A 15942-nucleotide genomic window follows, 5' to 3' on the forward strand; every position below is an offset into this window, starting at 1 on the left:
TTGCGGCTTCTCGCTTCCGGCAGCTGGCATTGGTACTCCGGGGCTGGGGCGGAGTGGGGTGTGGCCTATGTGGGGGGGCGGGGCCAGCTGGCGGGCAGCGTCCGGCGCCGGCGCGGTGCGTCCCTTCCCAGGCGAGTCTTGCCTGGGCAGAGATGGCTCGGAAACGCGCGGCTGGCCGGGGTTCCCGCGGCCGGAAGGCCAAGGGCGAAACCAAAGCCCGGCGCAAGGAGGAGGAGGCGGGTGAGAGCAAGGCCTAGCGGGGCTTGGCGGGGAGAGGCTGGAGGAGGGCAGGAGGCAGGCCGGGCGCGGGGAGGGCAAGGCCGGCCTCCCGCGGGTGCAGGTAGGCAATCCTGCGTCCACCTGCGCGGAGGAGACCGCGTCCCGGTGACCGCGGGAGGCAGGCGGTGTGCGCCCGCCCCGGGCCACCCCGACGTCGCTGCGCCTTTGCCCTCCGTGCAGGATGCGCACTGAGCGGTTCCGCCGATCCTGGCCGGACCGCGAGCTCCCCTGCGCAGTCTCTTCCTGCGCCCTGCTGCCCGCAGGGTCAAGTCCGGTCTCCTGGCAGATGGAGAGGGCGAATAGGCAAAAGGCATTCGTTTTGTGCCCCCACGAGACCAGCGGACCCGTACTTAAGAGTGCGGGAGTGTGCTGATCTCCTGAACAGTAGTTGTTCAGTCGCTACGTCCTGCCCGACACTTTGCGACCCCACGGCCTGCAGCACGCCAGGCTTCCTTAACGGTACCTTCAGCTAAATCCCACCCTAGACCCCCAGATTTCGGATCCCAGCCGACTTCTCCACGTGCATATCGAATAGGTTTCTTTTATTTGTCCTGGGCAAACTAAACCTGCCCCTTCCCCACTTATCCCCCCCTCATTGATCACTTGTTAGAACAAACCCCTCTTCTTTACACTGCACACCTCCAGTCCTTCAGCAAGCTCTGTCAGTTCCACCTCAGAACCCTGTCTCAGACCTCTCCACTTCTCTTTATTTTCCTGGCCACACCCCCTGCCCACGCCACCTCCACTTTCCAGTTGGACCACTGCTGTCGTCTGTTTGCTAACCCTAGGGTTAGGGTTAGAGTTCTCCATGCGGCAGCAAATGATCTTAAGAAAAAATAAATGAGATATTGCCACGCTCCTACTTCAAACGCTCTGGCTTCCACTGCTCTTGGCATAAAATCTAGATTCCTTACACGGCCTACAAGACCCTACATGATTTCGCTGCTGCTCTCTCCTCTCCCAGACATTCTCCTTTTTGGCCTCCTTTTGGTTCCTCAGGCACCCCGCGTTATTTCTCACTTGAGCCTTTGCCTTTAATGTTCCTTCTCCCTTGAATGTTCTTCGCGGCTTTTGCCACGGCTGCCTTCTTTTCCTGCAGGTCTCAACCCAGGCACTCCTTGAGTGTCTTGCCTAAGGTGGTCTTTCCCAGGTACACCTCATCACAGAGGATCTTGGGGATGTATTTGCTTCCTTTTTGACCTGTCTTAACCAGATAAGCTTATGAAAACATGTCTGTCTTTTTGCTGTATCTCATCTTGTCCTCTCCACTTCTCTGCGTATACTATAGTGTAAATAACTGTATAATGCATGCAGTAGAAGGAATTTCTGGGGTACCTCATACACCTGAGTAGACGATTGGGCCGAATCACTAGTAAGGCCCCCTATGACACTAGATTGAGGAATTCTGTGATTCTGCAGGGTGGCTGTGAGTTTTCAGTGAGATGGCACATCAGGCTCTGGGCCTGGTCTGGGTGAGGTGATCAGATGGGCTAACCTATCACTTAGCCCACGCGTAGGCACGGGGGGTGCTCAAGCCTCATTCGCACTCCACGAGCCAGTGGCGCTGTAGAAAGTTTCCAAGGCAGCTTCCGGGAAGAGCTGTGGTCTTTGCTGTGGTTTTGGCTGCAGCTGAAATTGATTTGGTGACTCGTCTTTGGTGACTCGTCTTTGGTGACTGGTCAGCCCAGCGTAGTGTATAACAGCACCACAGTGCATGCAAATAAAGCTGACGCTTGGCTGCTTTCAACAGCCAACTCTTTGGCTTCCCATTATAGCTTTGTTTCTATTAGGGCCCCTGTAGTTTCTACATATTCGATCTCAACATTACCTCGTCAATTTACTCCTTCATCATTAGCTCCTTCAGCAGATACTTACTGAGCACCTGGCTATTTTCAGACCCAGTTATTGGCACTGGAAGGGTAGCAGTCAATAGGACAGGCAAGGTTCTGCTCTCATGATGCTTGTGATCTTTGGGGAAGGGGAGGTCAGACAAACAAGTTAAAAAGCAAATTCCCATGGTGCCAGGAGCCATGAAGAAGGCAGAGTAGGTCTCTGTAATAAAACTGGCATGGGCACAGGGAAGACGCAGCAGAGTCAGAATCAGTGGCCAAGAAGTCCTGTCCGAGGACACGGTGCTTTCAGCCAATTACTGACTTTAATGAGGGGCCTTTTGTAGGATGTGGGCAGAGGAATCAGTAAGTTTAAAACTCTTAGAAAGGAATGTTTTAGAATTGAGGTGAGAGAAATAACTGGGACCCTTAGGTTGGAGACCAGACTAAGGAGTTTGTATTTTATTCTTACTGCTGTGAGGTGCTGCTGGCAGTTCTAAGCAGGTGGGGTTTTTTGGTTGTTGTTAAATTAGTAGCTGGCCGAGCAAGCCCAGTGGTTAATTCCTGCCCTGCTGAAATAACCAGGTTATATAACAGTGTAGTACAGTCAGCCCTCCACAGGTTGCACATCTGTGGATTCAAGCAAAGTTCAATCCGAGGTTAGTTAAATCCACAGATTTGGAACCAGGGCATCCAGAAGGACGGCTGACTGTAGTAGACAGCTCTAGATCTTGGAGAGTCTTGGAAAATGGCCTCTTTTTAAATTATAGTTGAGTTATTATAGCATTAGTTCAGATGTACAACAATGATTGGATATTGGATTATATTCCATATAAGGGCTCCCCTGGTGGCTCAAACAGTAAAGAGTTCGCCTGCAATGCAGGAGACCTGGGTTCAATCCCTGGGTCAGGAAAATCCCCTGGAGAATGCAATGGCCACCCACTCCAGTATTCGTGCTTGGAGAATTCTATGGACAGAGAAGCCTGGCAGGCTACAAGTCCATGGCTCACAAATCGGACCTGACTGAGCGGCTAATACGTTCACACTTAATACTCCATATAAAGCTGTTACACAGTAGTGGCCACATCCCTGTGTTATACATTACAGCCTTGTAATTTACTGACTGTATGCCTGCCACTTGGTGCCTCTTAATCCTCTTCCCCTGTCTTGCCTCTCCCCTACCCCTTTCCTCACTGGTGGCCACTAATTTGTTCTCTGTATCTGTGAGTCTGTCTTTGTTTTATTTGTTCATTTATTTTTTAGATTCTGTATACAAGGGAAAACATGGTGTTTCTTTCTCTATTTCACCAAGCATAATATCCTCCATGTTGTTGCAAATGGCAACATTTCTTTTTTATGACTGATACTTCTGATTCCTTTAGATGGTAGGTTAGGTTGTTGGAGACTTCTGTTTCTGGAGGTGGGACTGCATTGCTCTAAGCTTCCCTCTTAAAACTGCTTTCGCTGTGTCCTGTAGATTTTGTAAACTTGTGTTTTTATTTTCGCCGTCCTACAGCATTTCCTGATTTGTTCCACGGTATCGTGAGTCATCGTTGGCTGGTTGCTTTTTGTAGCATCCTGTTTAGTCTCGTGGGTTTGTGCTTCATTTTTCTCCTGTAATTGATTTCTGGTTTCATACTGTTGTCATTGGAAAAGATACTTAATACCTTTTCAGTCTTGAATTTGTTGGGACTCATTTTGTGGCTAGCATGCGGTCGATTGATCCTGGAAAAGGTGCACATCACTTGAAAAGACTTGAAAAGACTGTGTGCTCTGCTGTTTTGGACACAGTGTCTTGAAGTTATCTATTAAGTTCATCTGGTCCAATGTGTCATTTAAGGTCACCGTTAACCTTATTGATTTTTCTTTCTGAATGATCTGTCCATTGACGTAAGTGGGGTGTTGAAGTCGCCTACAGTTATTGTATTGCTGTCAACTTCTCCCTTTATTTTTGTTAATATTTTCTGCATATATTCAGATGCTCCTGTGTTAGGTGCATATATGTTTATCAGTGATATCATTTTCTTGTTTTGACCCCTTTATCATTATATAATGTCTTTGTCTATTATTATAGACTTTGTTTTATGGTCTATCTTGCCTGATAACGATTGTTGCTGTCTGAGCTATATTTTAGCTTCCATTTGCATGGAATATCTAGATAATAGCCTCCTTGATACCCTGGCGCACACACAAAACACACAAAGAATTTAGGAAAAAAACGTTACCACATGTCTACCGTCCAGAAACCACCGCCCCTAAACAATACTATGTTTCTTTCTAGTCTGTGTCGTTTTGTGTAGTAGGAACTATGCAAACAACTGCACCCTTAGCATTGCATCGCGTATCTTTTTCCGTTGTCTTAAAAGATGACCAAATTATATCACTGTGTGACTGTACCCTAATTAATTAATCATTTAATTAATGTCCATTTAATGGATGGGCGTCCAGATTTTTAAAATTTTGGATACTTTGACTAATGATACTATAAACTTTCTTTTGATTCACAGTTTGTTCCCTTGTTCTCACTTTTAACTTCTCTATTCCTCTATTCAAAACACAGAAATGCACACCTCTGCCTTTTAACCAACCAAGTAAGTTTAGAGAGGAAGAAACAGTACTTCTGAAGCAACTTCCCACCTGCATGTTTAGACTAGTAAAGTATTTAGCATCTTATTAACAGAGGGCTAAAAACCATTGTAAGATCTAGAAATCCTGGTTTTCAGTATGCCCTACCAAATTGTCAGGTCATAAATAAACTTTTGGCCTTGAAATAAGAAATCTGAAGAAACAGAACTGAATCAGTGATTTTAGCCAGCATTAAAACAAACGCTGCTAAATAAGGTGAAATTTATTAAAATTTAGTTGTTTCTTTTTTAGCTCAAAAGGGAGAGTCTTTTTCTTCCATGCAAAATTGTATTCTTGGGGACTAAAAATATGTATCCAGGGAGTCAGTAGTTCAAACCATAAATGAAAGGAATGAATTAATTTGATACTTTAGGTTAATATCACAGCTCCTTTTGGAACCTCAAAAAAGGTTAGAGTATTTTTGTTTTGCAATATTAACTGAAGCAGAGTTGTGCAGAGGAAAAAAGATGATTTATTTCAGATTTAAGAGAATTTGCCTGACTATAATAGAAAAATATTTTCCCCTGTTGTATTAATATATTATAACATATGTAATATAGTTATATGTTAAGAGACCATACCCTACCCTAGTTGAATTAAAACGAATACTGTATGGATTTTTTATATTTCCTTTTAACAACATGTTATTATTTTATTTATTAATTATTAATAATGGTTAGTTATTAAAGTTGTTTTTCAATTACTGCTAACTTATTCCAACCTTAAGGCTGCTGAGGGGCTTCCCAGGTGGAGCTAGTGGTAAAGAACCCACCTGCCAATGCAGGAGACATAAGAGACACAGGTTCAATTTCTGGTTCAAAAGATCCCCTGGAGGAGGACATGGCAACCTACTCCAGTATTCTTGCTTGGAAAACGCCATGGACAGAGGAGCCTGGCAAGCTATAGTCCATGGGGTTGCACAGGGTTGGACACGACTGAAATGACTTATACACACAAGCTTGTGGGAGTGACATTTGGGTTAGATTGGATAGATTTCATAAAGTATGTGTTTTGAGTAGCGTTTGGTTTTAAAAGACAGCAGAAGCTTAGATTAGGGGAAATCATTGTTGTTCAGTTGCTCAGTCGTGTCTGACTCTTTGCGGCCCCATAGACTGCAGCACACCAGGCTTCCCTGTCCTTCACACTCAGACATGTGTATAAACTTGAAGCTTTGCACTTAGTAGGAGTGGATTATCCCTAAAATAATTAGTCTCAGCAGGAAGTAACGAGCAAGGTGTTAACTAATGGACTGATGTGTTTTCCTTGCTGGACATTAGGTAAAATTTAAGGTTTGCAGTTTAGGTTTTATGGGTCATATGCTGCTGTCTCTATAGCCTTAGGAGGTAGAACAGAGTAACTGATGAAGGAAGCGTGTAGTATGCAGACCAGCTGGAGGTGGAAGGGGCCGAACGCTGCTTGTTGACCAAACATGGGATGTTGATGGGCATCTGGAGAGAGGTTACCAGGGAGGACTTCTGTGACCCTGCCCACGAACCTGCAATGTCTCCGCTTTTCCTATGTCCCTCCTCTCGTGTTCCGTGTGGTCATCTAGATGTCTTCGAAGATGAGAAACCGCTAAAGAAGAGCCCTCCCACAAAAGTTTCCCGAGGAAAGAGGAAGAGAGGCTGTGGTGATGCTGGGGGCTCAGCAGACGGTCCAGTGAGAAGGAAGGCGGCCAAGGTTTCAGTGAAATCTGAAGAGCCCCAGGTTATAAAGGATGAAGCCCTCAGCGATGGGGAAGATTTCAGGTGAGACGGCGGAAAATGTCTTGACCGGGTCCATCAGGGAAGTATGACTAAGGAAACCTGCTCTTGTTGCTCGTCTCTGGGGTCTGTGGAAAAGGTGGGATCTTTAAACACATCTAGGTAGCGCTCGGGCCGCTGGTAAGACTGGAAGAGTCGTGGTGACTATGTAGGTCACCTCCCAGCCTCTGCAGGTGAGGACCACAGCTTGCAGAGAGTGCGTTACTCGTGGCTGCACAGCTAGATGGTGGCAGGAGCCAGGATGAGATGCAGGTCTTCAGCTCCTGGCCCGGTGCTGTTTCTACCACACAGACATTAGGTACTTGAGGCGTTTCCCCGACATCCCAGCCACGTCCTGTCCTGCTCCCCTCGGGTTCGCGCTGCTCCTGCCCAGCTGGACGCCCCCCTTCACTCGACACGTGCTCACGGTCTGCCTGCAGCCTGGAAGCGTTCTGCCACTTTGACGATGCAGAACAGAACTCACCTGCCCCTCAGCCCCCTCTCCTCCTCTGGCTTCTTGCTGCATCTCTGAAGAGTGTAACTCACCTGCCTTGTGTTACACTTGCTTGTGTCCAAGCCACACACCCCTGTGAGCTCTCAGACGTCCATTATACTTACTTGTGTCTCCATCATACCCTCCTGTGAGTGCACAGACGGCTGTTACACTTGCTGGTGTCCAAGCCACACACCCCTGTGAACTCTCAGATGGCCAGAACCACGCCGGCTCATCTCTGTATGCCCCTTGGCACCTAGGGCAGGGCCTCTTACAGTGACTGAGCGTATTGATAATGTGGTGAACCATGCATGTAAACCTCGTGATCACTTGATCATCTGCCTCTGGGGAATGCTGGGGGAGGGGGTGGGGGGTGCAGGGAGGAGGACCAACAGAGAGGCCGCAGTTCCCGCTTTACGTCAGAGACAAGCCCTCTCTCAGTGTCGGCTCTCCCGGCATCCCCCAGTCCTGGCTGGGAGGTAGCCCAGGACAGGGCAGCTGTGGGAAGGAGCACGGGGGCACGTGGACTCACCACCGTCATTCGCCTCTTCTTCCCTAAGACTCTTCCTTGCAATGCCACTGAGCTTCCCGCTTCCCGCTCCCACCTGCTGGATTCTTTCTGCAGAGAAGTCCACATACAGATCAGCCAGGACACTGCCAGGGAGAGCCCAGCTCCCCTTTTTGCCTCTAGGCTGGGAAGTGACATTTCTCCCACATTTACTCTTAAGGGGATATTTTTGTTTCTGTGCTTTTGAAAGGAAGCAGCAGGCTAAAAAGGGAATGTCTTGTCTTTTTAGAGCTGCAGTCTGAAGCTTGTTAATTTAAGTATTTGTGCTAAAATCTTGGGTAATATTCTCACTGGACACCATGTGTCAAATCGTACAAAAACTAAAAGTAACCTGGGGCTCTAAAGATGTTTTATGTGTGAATTTGTAGAAATATTAATATGTTGCGTGTGAGCAAGCACTGAGTCCTGAGCTAGTGTGTAGCCAGCTGCGCGTCTGCGGAGTTCTGTGCCTCTGCTCCAGCCGTCCGTATTCCTCATGACACACCCCCATGTACCTAGGAGTTAAATTCTGCCAGCCTCAGTCGCCTTTCAATTTACCTCTCAGAGGCGGCGAGGGGCAGCGAGTGTAATCCTTCCCTCTTTCTTGCTGGCGTCTGGCTGCACACGTGTGCACGGGCATCATGGCTTCTCCTTCTGGGACCTGCATTCTCTTCGTGGTCTCGTCTCCCTTTCCCGTCTGTTTGCAGACAGCTGTTTCCCTTCACACGGCCTCAGGGTGCGGGTTCATCACGCTCCTCCTGTTTCCGAAGACACATCTAGTATTAGACCCCTGATCAGAGCCCATCCTGCTGGGAACCCGAGGCCCAGGATAATGCAGGGCGTGAGGCTCAGAGCTCCCAAACCATCTTCAACTAACGGCAGCAGATTCACAGTAAACAGAAGGAGCCTTGAAAGCTTAGCTTCCCCACAGCACCGGGACATGCGAGCTTTCTTCACCTTCCTCTGTGATCTCTGCACAGGGGCTTGCCGAGCGCCCACAGGAAGGGCCAGCCCCCGGAGAGAGAGGCCGCTGCGGACAAAGGCAGCTGCAAGGGGGACGACGAGGAAGACAGTGAGGAGGACTGGGAAGAAGTAGAAGGTAAATTACGCCCTCTGCTCCCAGAACGGTTCATCCTGTTTGCCTGCTTGGTTCTGTTCGGGGTCATGTCACGGCAGCCCTGTCCTTTTCTTGGAAAACGAGGAAGACAAAGATAAGGTCGCAGTAGGGACTTGCTTTTGGTGTAAGGAACAGTTCACGACCAGGTCACCCCAGAGGGTCGTGCCTTCTCTTCCTCCGGAGGCACTCAGTGAGAGAGACGCGTGTTCACGCGTGCCTCGGGTCCAGCTTTGCCCCTCGTGCAGCGGTGTGCGTGAGCGCGTGTGTGCGTGAGCGCATCCAACGGTGCGAGCTGAGCTTGCTCTCCGGGACGGTCAGTGAGCCCTGCGCAGCCCCTGTGAGCCGGGTGGCTGTGGGAGAGCGTGACGGGCCTGGCGCATCCCATACTCACGTAAACAGCGGCCAGGCTCACCGTCCTTGAGCCCTTCTGCCTGGCAGGGCTTTTCCTTTTGAAAGTGTTCAAACCTACAAAGAAATGGAGCCTGGAGTCCAGGCTCTCTTCGCCTCGACGCCCTGACTGGACTGTTGTGCCGTAGGGACCGTGTCTCTCTTTCTGTAACTCTGCTGGTGGGACTACGCGAAAGTAAGTCACAGACATCCTGACTCTTCATGAGTAAATACTTCAGCGTTTATCTCCTGAGAGTAAAGCATTGTCCCACCTGATGAATACTGTCATCACCTAATTAAGGCCCTGATTACTGTGAGATGATCCATTATAGCTGCCTTTTTTTCTTGTTTCCGCCCCGCCCACGCCCAGTGCAGGATCTAATCAAGGTATTTGGTTTCTCTAATCTAGAGCAGAGACTCCACCCACCACCTTTTTTTACTGCACAGCACAGGATCTTAGTCCCCTGCCCAGGGACTGAACCTGTGCCCCCTGCATGGGAGTGAGGAGCTCTAACCACTGGGCCACCAGGGAAGCTCCCCACCCTCTGCCCCCGCCCCCCGCCTCACTGTTTTGCTTTTCATTGTTCTTTAGTCATTAAGTCCTGTCCGACTCTTTGTGACCCCATGGACAGCAGCTCGCCAGGGTCTCCTGTTCTCGAGTATCTCCTGGAGTTTGCTCCAATTCATAGCACTGTCTTTTTTTTTTTTTTTTAATTTTGGCAGAGTCCTGGCCTCTTGTTCTGTAGAATGTCTCATGTTCTGATTTATAATCATGGTTAGCTTGTTTGAATGCCCTCCTGCCTGTGCTATGAACCGTGAGTCCAAAGACCTGGTTGCCTTTAGAGTAAACGTTCTTTGGCAGGAATACTGTCGATGATAATGCTCCGTATTATCACCAAGCTCTGTGCCTCGTAGCGCATCCACTAAGAGGCACCTGGCGTTGGGTGGTCCTGCGGGCGATGCTAAGCTCGACCGTGTCTGTGGCCCTGCCTGGCTGTACCAGTGTAAAGGCTTATTTTCCTTCTGAGTCTGTGAAGATCCTGTGCACCAGTCCCTTTCTACTTAATGGTGTCGGTGTGATCTTGACTGAATCAAAATTATTATAGTGAGCATTGCAAGGTGGCAATGTTTTGATTGTCACTTCACGTACAGTTATTAGCTGACTGATCTGTAAAGCAGAGGTCTCCCTTTTAAGGACTGTTTTTATTTAGTCATTTCTTTCAGGTATCACTGTGGACGTAAAAATTCAACTACGTCAGCAGTTATCCTCTTTAGCCTTTTGACCTTCAGATTGCCCCCACATTTGGCGAGCAGGAGCCCCTTTAAGCAGCCGCGCTGTGGTGTCTAACGTGGCCTCAGTAGTTTCTGAGAATGTTTTTGTTCTCTGGCACAACAGATATATGGACGTTCCAGGGTCTCCCTGCGGCAGAGCTGGAATCGGCCCTGTTCATTTTAGTAGGAGCTGGCACACAGGAACCAGGGTCTCAACACTGCGTGTGGTCACTGCTTCCAGATCCAGAGCCGCTTTGAAAGGCTTAAGTAATGAAGTTCACTGTTACATTCAGTTCAGCAGAGTTAAGTTCGGCTGGTGACCGACTCCAGTGCTCTTGCCTGGAAAATCCCACGGACGGAGGAGCCTGGTGGGCTGCAGTCCATGGGGTGGCAGAGAGTCAGACACGACTGAGCGGCTTCACTTTAACTTTTCACTTTCCTGCTCTGGAGAAGGAATTGGCAACCCACTCCAGTGTTCTTGCCTGGAGAATCCCAGGGACGGCGGAGCCTGGTGGGCTGCCGTCTGTGGGGTCACAAAAGAGTGGGACACGCCTGACGCGCCTCAGCAGCAGCCGCAGTGTTTACAAGCAGCGTAGCGGACAAGGAGATGAAAAAGATGCATGCCTCGCCATGCACGCATTTACAGTCGAGTGTGAAGTCATACCTCTACAAAGTGAGCTGTGTGGAGCTTTACTGTAGTAATACGGAGAGCAGGACACGGCTCCCACGCCCCGGCTCCACGGCCCCAGGGTCTGTGTCTGACTCACCCCCCGCCCCTGTGTCTGTGGATCTTCCCCCAGGGCTGTTGCTTTGGGCGCTCATGCAGGTTAGTGAGACACCTGGACGTGCGCGCTCAGGGCCTCTCCTAGGAACTCGGAGCAGGGGTCTCTACAGTTTCCTGCCTCGCTTCCTCCAGCCCAGCAGAACCTCGTTGTTGTTCAGTACACTGCCTCTTATAACAATAATTGTTATCATTGATCTAAAAAATTACTGTTGCTAGAAGTTAGTGAGCCCGTGCCGGGTGACGTGGGGGAAAGCGCAGCCTTCTCTGCATCTGCTCTGCCCGTGAAGCCAGTGGAGATAGAGATTGAGACACCGGAGCAGGTGAAGGCCAGAGAAAGAAGGTACGATCAAGCACTTGCTTCTAGGTTTCCGTCATGTCTCACCATCGGCAGCCGCTCCCCAGGAAAGCTTTTGGAAAGCACATAGGAGACGCAGGCTGAGTGTCCAGGTTGTCAGGAGCCTTAGGCGAGAGAGCCCTGGGCTCACCTCGAGGACTTGAAGGCAAAACCTTTGTGTCCAGGCGAGCGCAGACGTGCCAAGGGCTGTGCAGGAACTGTTACCGTACTGACTCTTAGGACAGCGTGTGAGTGAGGGCTGAGGAGCGTTTCAGCTGTGAGTGGAGGAGCCCCGACCTGTGTCTGTCAGGCTGACTGGACACCCCAGCTCGTGTCCTGCGGCGTTGCTGCAGGGCCTGTGGCAGTGCCCCCCGTGGTTGGGGGCCTCCCCCGCTCCTTCCGGGGTGTCCGGTCCCTCTGCAGCCCCTGGTGGCCTGGCTGTATGCAGTGCATCTCCTGGTGGTTAACTGGTCCTGAGTCTCCCACGTGATAGGCACTTTATCAGGCGTCAAGGAGGTAGATAAAAGAAGTTGTTCAAGAGGTTTTCTTAAAAGGGCTTGGGACAGAGACGAGAGGGATCTTACAGCAGAGTAGCATTGCACAAAGAAGCGACGTATGCTGACTGAACGCCAAGGCAGTGGCCCCAGGAAGTAGGCAGTCGGGGGGTGGTCAGAAGAGAGGTCATGGGGCAGCCGCCCTGGAGGCCTGGCAGGTGCGGGTCAGGGGAGGGAATGACCTGGGCCGGGGTTTGCGGGCGAGGAGGCGCAGGACCGGCCAGCGGCAGGTCTGCTGGGTAGCACGGCCTGAATCATTGCCCCCGAAAGGTGTTGGCGGGGACGGGCGAGTGGGGTCAGGCTTCCCCCTCCACTTCAGGATTGTTCAATGTGCGTTGCAGTGAAAAGATCAAAATGGAGTTTGAGACATATCTTCGGAGGATGATGAAACGTTTCAGTAAGGAGGTTCACGAGGACACGCACAAGGTAAGGAGGGGTGGGCGGCGGGCGGGCGGACGGGCCGCTCCAACGAGGGGGCGGGCAGGCGGGCGGACAGACGGGCCTGCTCCGACGTGGCGGACGGATGGATGGGTGGATGGCGGACGGGCCGCTCCAACGAGGGGGCGGGCAGGCAGGCGGACAGACGGGCCTGCTCCGACGTGGCGGACGGACAGATGGGTGGATGGCGGATGGGGCGCTCCGACGAGGGGGTGGTGTGTGGGGCACTGGCACTCCGTCAGCCACGCCTCCGGCTCTCCTGAAGCGAGGTGGGGTGATAAGGGGGTGACAGTGACCTCTGCCCGGGAGGGCGCGTGAGGCGTCAGCTCAGCACTCCGCTCAGCCGATCGGTAACACTGGGTCCAGCCTCAGCTGAAGGCGCGGCGGCTCCTGACTTCAGCTGGCACTTACTGGACACACACTGAGGCCTTGAGAGGAGCCTGGCCTTGTGGGGAGAGAGACTTGCACAGAGCTTGTCTCCTACCGTCCAAGACTTTCTGTCTCACAGACGAAACAGGAGAGACCTCAGAACAAGGAGACCCAGGACGCAGAGCGAGGGGAGATCAGTGCGGGCCCCAGCAGCTGAGGAAGGCCTCGTTTAAGAGAGGGGTCGGGGCAGGTCAGGGGAGGACGGCGCGGGGAGAGGCCATGCTGACGGTCCTTTAGACCCCAGGCTTCCTAACGTTTCATCAGCAGATCCTTCAGGATGCACCTCCAAAAGACAAGACCTCTTAGAGAAAGGACGTTTGTATTTTGCAGCTTTGAGATTTGATTGTCTCTCTGAGGGAAGGAGCATCTAGAGAGAAGAGGGGGGTGAAAGACAGAGCCTTGGGAAACGGCAGTGCTAGGAGTTCTACGTTTTTGTATATAGGAATGACGGCAGGTATTTCCTGTCCTCAAAACGTCACTGAATTTGGCAGCCAAACTCCCTCTAGTTTTCAGGCTTCCCATTTCCCTCTTCTCAGGTTCATCTGCTGTGTCTCCTGGCAAACGGCTTCTACCGAAACAGCATCTGCAACCAGCCAGACCTGCAAGCCATTGGCCTCTCCATCATCCCAACGCGCTTCACCAAAGTGCCACCCCGAGATGTGGACGTCTCCTACCTGTCCAACCTGGTGAAATGGTAGGGCCCTGTGGCCTGTCCTGCAGAGCGTAGGGCAGGATTTGGGTCTCAGAGGCTGGGTGCAGGTCAGTCCCACAGACCCTGCTCGAGGGGAAGGTCTGGGCTGGGTCTTCAGGAGTTGGCCAGACAGGCCGGGAAGAGGAGCACGGGGAGGGGGGCTCCTGAGCCCCTCTTGAGGCTCCCCACTGTGAGTTCTGGCCGTAGGAGGACAAGGTTTCTCTTTGCCCTGGCCTCTCACACAGAGAAGTACCTGGTTTCTCTCCAGGTTCATTGGAACGTTTACAGTGAATGCGGAACTCTCGACCAACGAGCAGGACGGCCTGCAGACGACGCTGGAGCGGAGATTTGCTATTTACTCGGCAAGAGACGACGAGGAGCTGGTCCACGTGAGTGACGCCCCTGGCAGCATGTTCTGTAGGTCTGTGAGCCAACGACAGTGGCGGTCACGTGCCACGCACCATTCAGGCTGTTTTACAAACACTTCCTTGCTCAGTTCTCATAAGATAAAAACAGGTACCAGAGCTCAGAGAAGCGGAATCACGTCCTTAGGGCCAGTCAGTCTAAGCACTGGAGTCAGGACTGGGGCCAGCCTGAGCGCTGAGAGCTGCCCCTCTCCCGCCTCCACTCGGCGTCCTGGAGTAAAGCACTTAGTTCGTGGTGAGGTGCCCTACAGTTGTGTACAGTATTCGAAGTGGTGTCTAAAAGTCCCAAGGAGGGACTTCCCTGGTGGTCCAGTGGCTAGGACTGCATGCTCCCAGTGAAGGGGGCTTGGGTTCGAACCCTGGTCTGGGAACTAGATCCCAGATGCCACAAGTAAGACCCAGTGCAGCCATAATAAATAAACATTAAAAAAAAAAAAAAAAAAAAAAGGCGTAATGTTGGCTGCAGAAGTCCTTCAGGGGGCTTTCCTCACCATCGACATAGGGCAGTGACCTGGCAGACGGCTGTGCGGCGAGGAGGTTCTGTCCAGGAGCCATGGCGAAGAGCTTCTGTGCACATAGGCTTTGTCACACCCTCAGAATCCCCTCAGGTAGAGCTCCGTCTCAGCGAAACACGTAGAAACGTGGTTTTATCCTCGAAGGTTCCTGGCAGTGCCTATACTTGTGTCGGAGCCTCAGATTCTGTTTAGGGAAAGAGACAGACATTTTGTTATCTTTGGAGACCATATGACCAGCATCTTTACTTTCTCTTCTGATGTGGCTTGAAAACATGAGTATCTGGCCAGGAATTGTGCTGTTTAACCAGCAGCCAGAGGAGAACAGTGGTATTTCAGTATCATCCTCCCAGACTCTGTTCCTGTGTATCTCTGTACACCTTTTCTTCCTGAAGTTTTACTAAGCAAAAACAATAGTTGTTTTCTTTTGTTTTTTTGAGAAAAAGAAGTGAGCAGTTCCGTTCACAGTGCTGTACAGCCACTGCCTGTTCCCAAATCCCGTCTGCTGCCCCGGAAGGGAGTCCCGTGCCCACCGCACAGCCACTCCAGTCCCCGTCCTCCCAGCTCCCCGGTAGCTGGCAGCCACCGGCCTGTGTCTGTCTCTGTGGATTCACATAGTTTGGATACTTCACATGTACAGTCAGCGCTCATGGTCTGCCACCTCTGCGTTCACAGACTCACTGACTGCCGATCAGACGTCTCCCTACAGGGGTTGAGCCCGCAGAGGCGGGACCCGAGGGTACAGAGGGCCGGCTGCTGTACCCTGCTGTGGGGCGGCATCACAGGCTCTGAAGCCCAAGCGGGTCCTGGGAGCAGCCCTTGCAGGTAGCCAAGGGACAGCTCCGTGCGACCTTCCGTGTCTGGCTACTTTGACTTGCCGTGTCTTCAGGGTTCACTCACCACACGGGATCACTCCAGTCCTCCCTTCGCCCAAGGATGAGCGTGTTGCTGTTTCTCATTGTAGATATCTCTGCTGCTTCTCCGGGCCCTGCACCTCCCTACCCGCCTCAGGGGTCACTCACCACACAGGATCCCTCCATTCCTTCCTTCTCCCGAGGACAAGCTTGTTGTTCTTTCTCATTATAGATATTTCTGCTGCTTCTTCGGGCCCTGCATCTCCCTACCCGCCTCGTACTGTCTCTGCAGCCAGTTCCTCTGAAGTTATCAGCAGCAAAGGTGACGTTCCCGGGCCTTCCAGAGGAAAGACTGGGTGGTTAGGGAGGAATGAGAAATTACCTGAGACTTAAACAGACCTGCTCCTGAGGCTGCTTTTAAAGGCAGTCTTTGCAGAGCAGGCTTCCTCCGAGTGGGCCTGGCTCAGGCGCTGTGCAGGGAAGCTGTGTGCAGGGCGGGCATCCAGCAGCCTGGGCTTTGCGTGTGCAGAGGGGCCTGCGGGCCGGGCTCCTTGGTGCTCTCGTTTCCGGTCTGTGGATGGTACAGTAAAGAGGTCCTCGTCCTCAGTGGTGTGGGGTGAGGATGGGGAG

At 51.5% G+C, this 15942-nt stretch overlaps 1 protein-coding gene across 3 annotated transcripts in view; it reads left to right on the forward strand.

Annotated features, from left to right (window-relative positions):
• XPC (XPC complex subunit, DNA damage recognition and repair factor) overlaps positions 1 to 15942 on the forward strand; it is a 23674-nt gene continuing 7732 nt past the window's right edge. Inside the window, exons 1-8 of one of the 3 annotated variants that reach the window (XM_055558410.1) lie at positions 1 to 240; positions 6286 to 6481; positions 8496 to 8614; positions 11292 to 11415; positions 12305 to 12389; positions 13367 to 13524; positions 13790 to 13910; positions 15545 to 15634. In XM_055558410.1, the coding sequence (XP_055414385.1) occupies positions 153 to 240; positions 6286 to 6481; positions 8496 to 8614; positions 11292 to 11415; positions 12305 to 12389; positions 13367 to 13524; positions 13790 to 13910; positions 15545 to 15634 (981 nt within the window). In that variant the 5' untranslated portion in view covers positions 1 to 152. Of the gene's footprint in view, positions 241 to 6285; positions 6482 to 8495; positions 8615 to 10568; positions 11118 to 11291; positions 11416 to 12304; positions 12390 to 13366; positions 13525 to 13789; positions 13911 to 15544; positions 15635 to 15942 lie in introns of those variants that run through there. The other 2 variants (XM_055558411.1, XM_055558412.1) reach the window with 2 other exon arrangements.

This window comes from Bubalus kerabau, chromosome 20 (assembly GCF_029407905.1).
Source record: "Bubalus kerabau isolate K-KA32 ecotype Philippines breed swamp buffalo chromosome 20, PCC_UOA_SB_1v2, whole genome shotgun sequence".
NCBI lineage: Eukaryota > Metazoa > Chordata > Mammalia > Artiodactyla > Bovidae > Bubalus > Bubalus kerabau.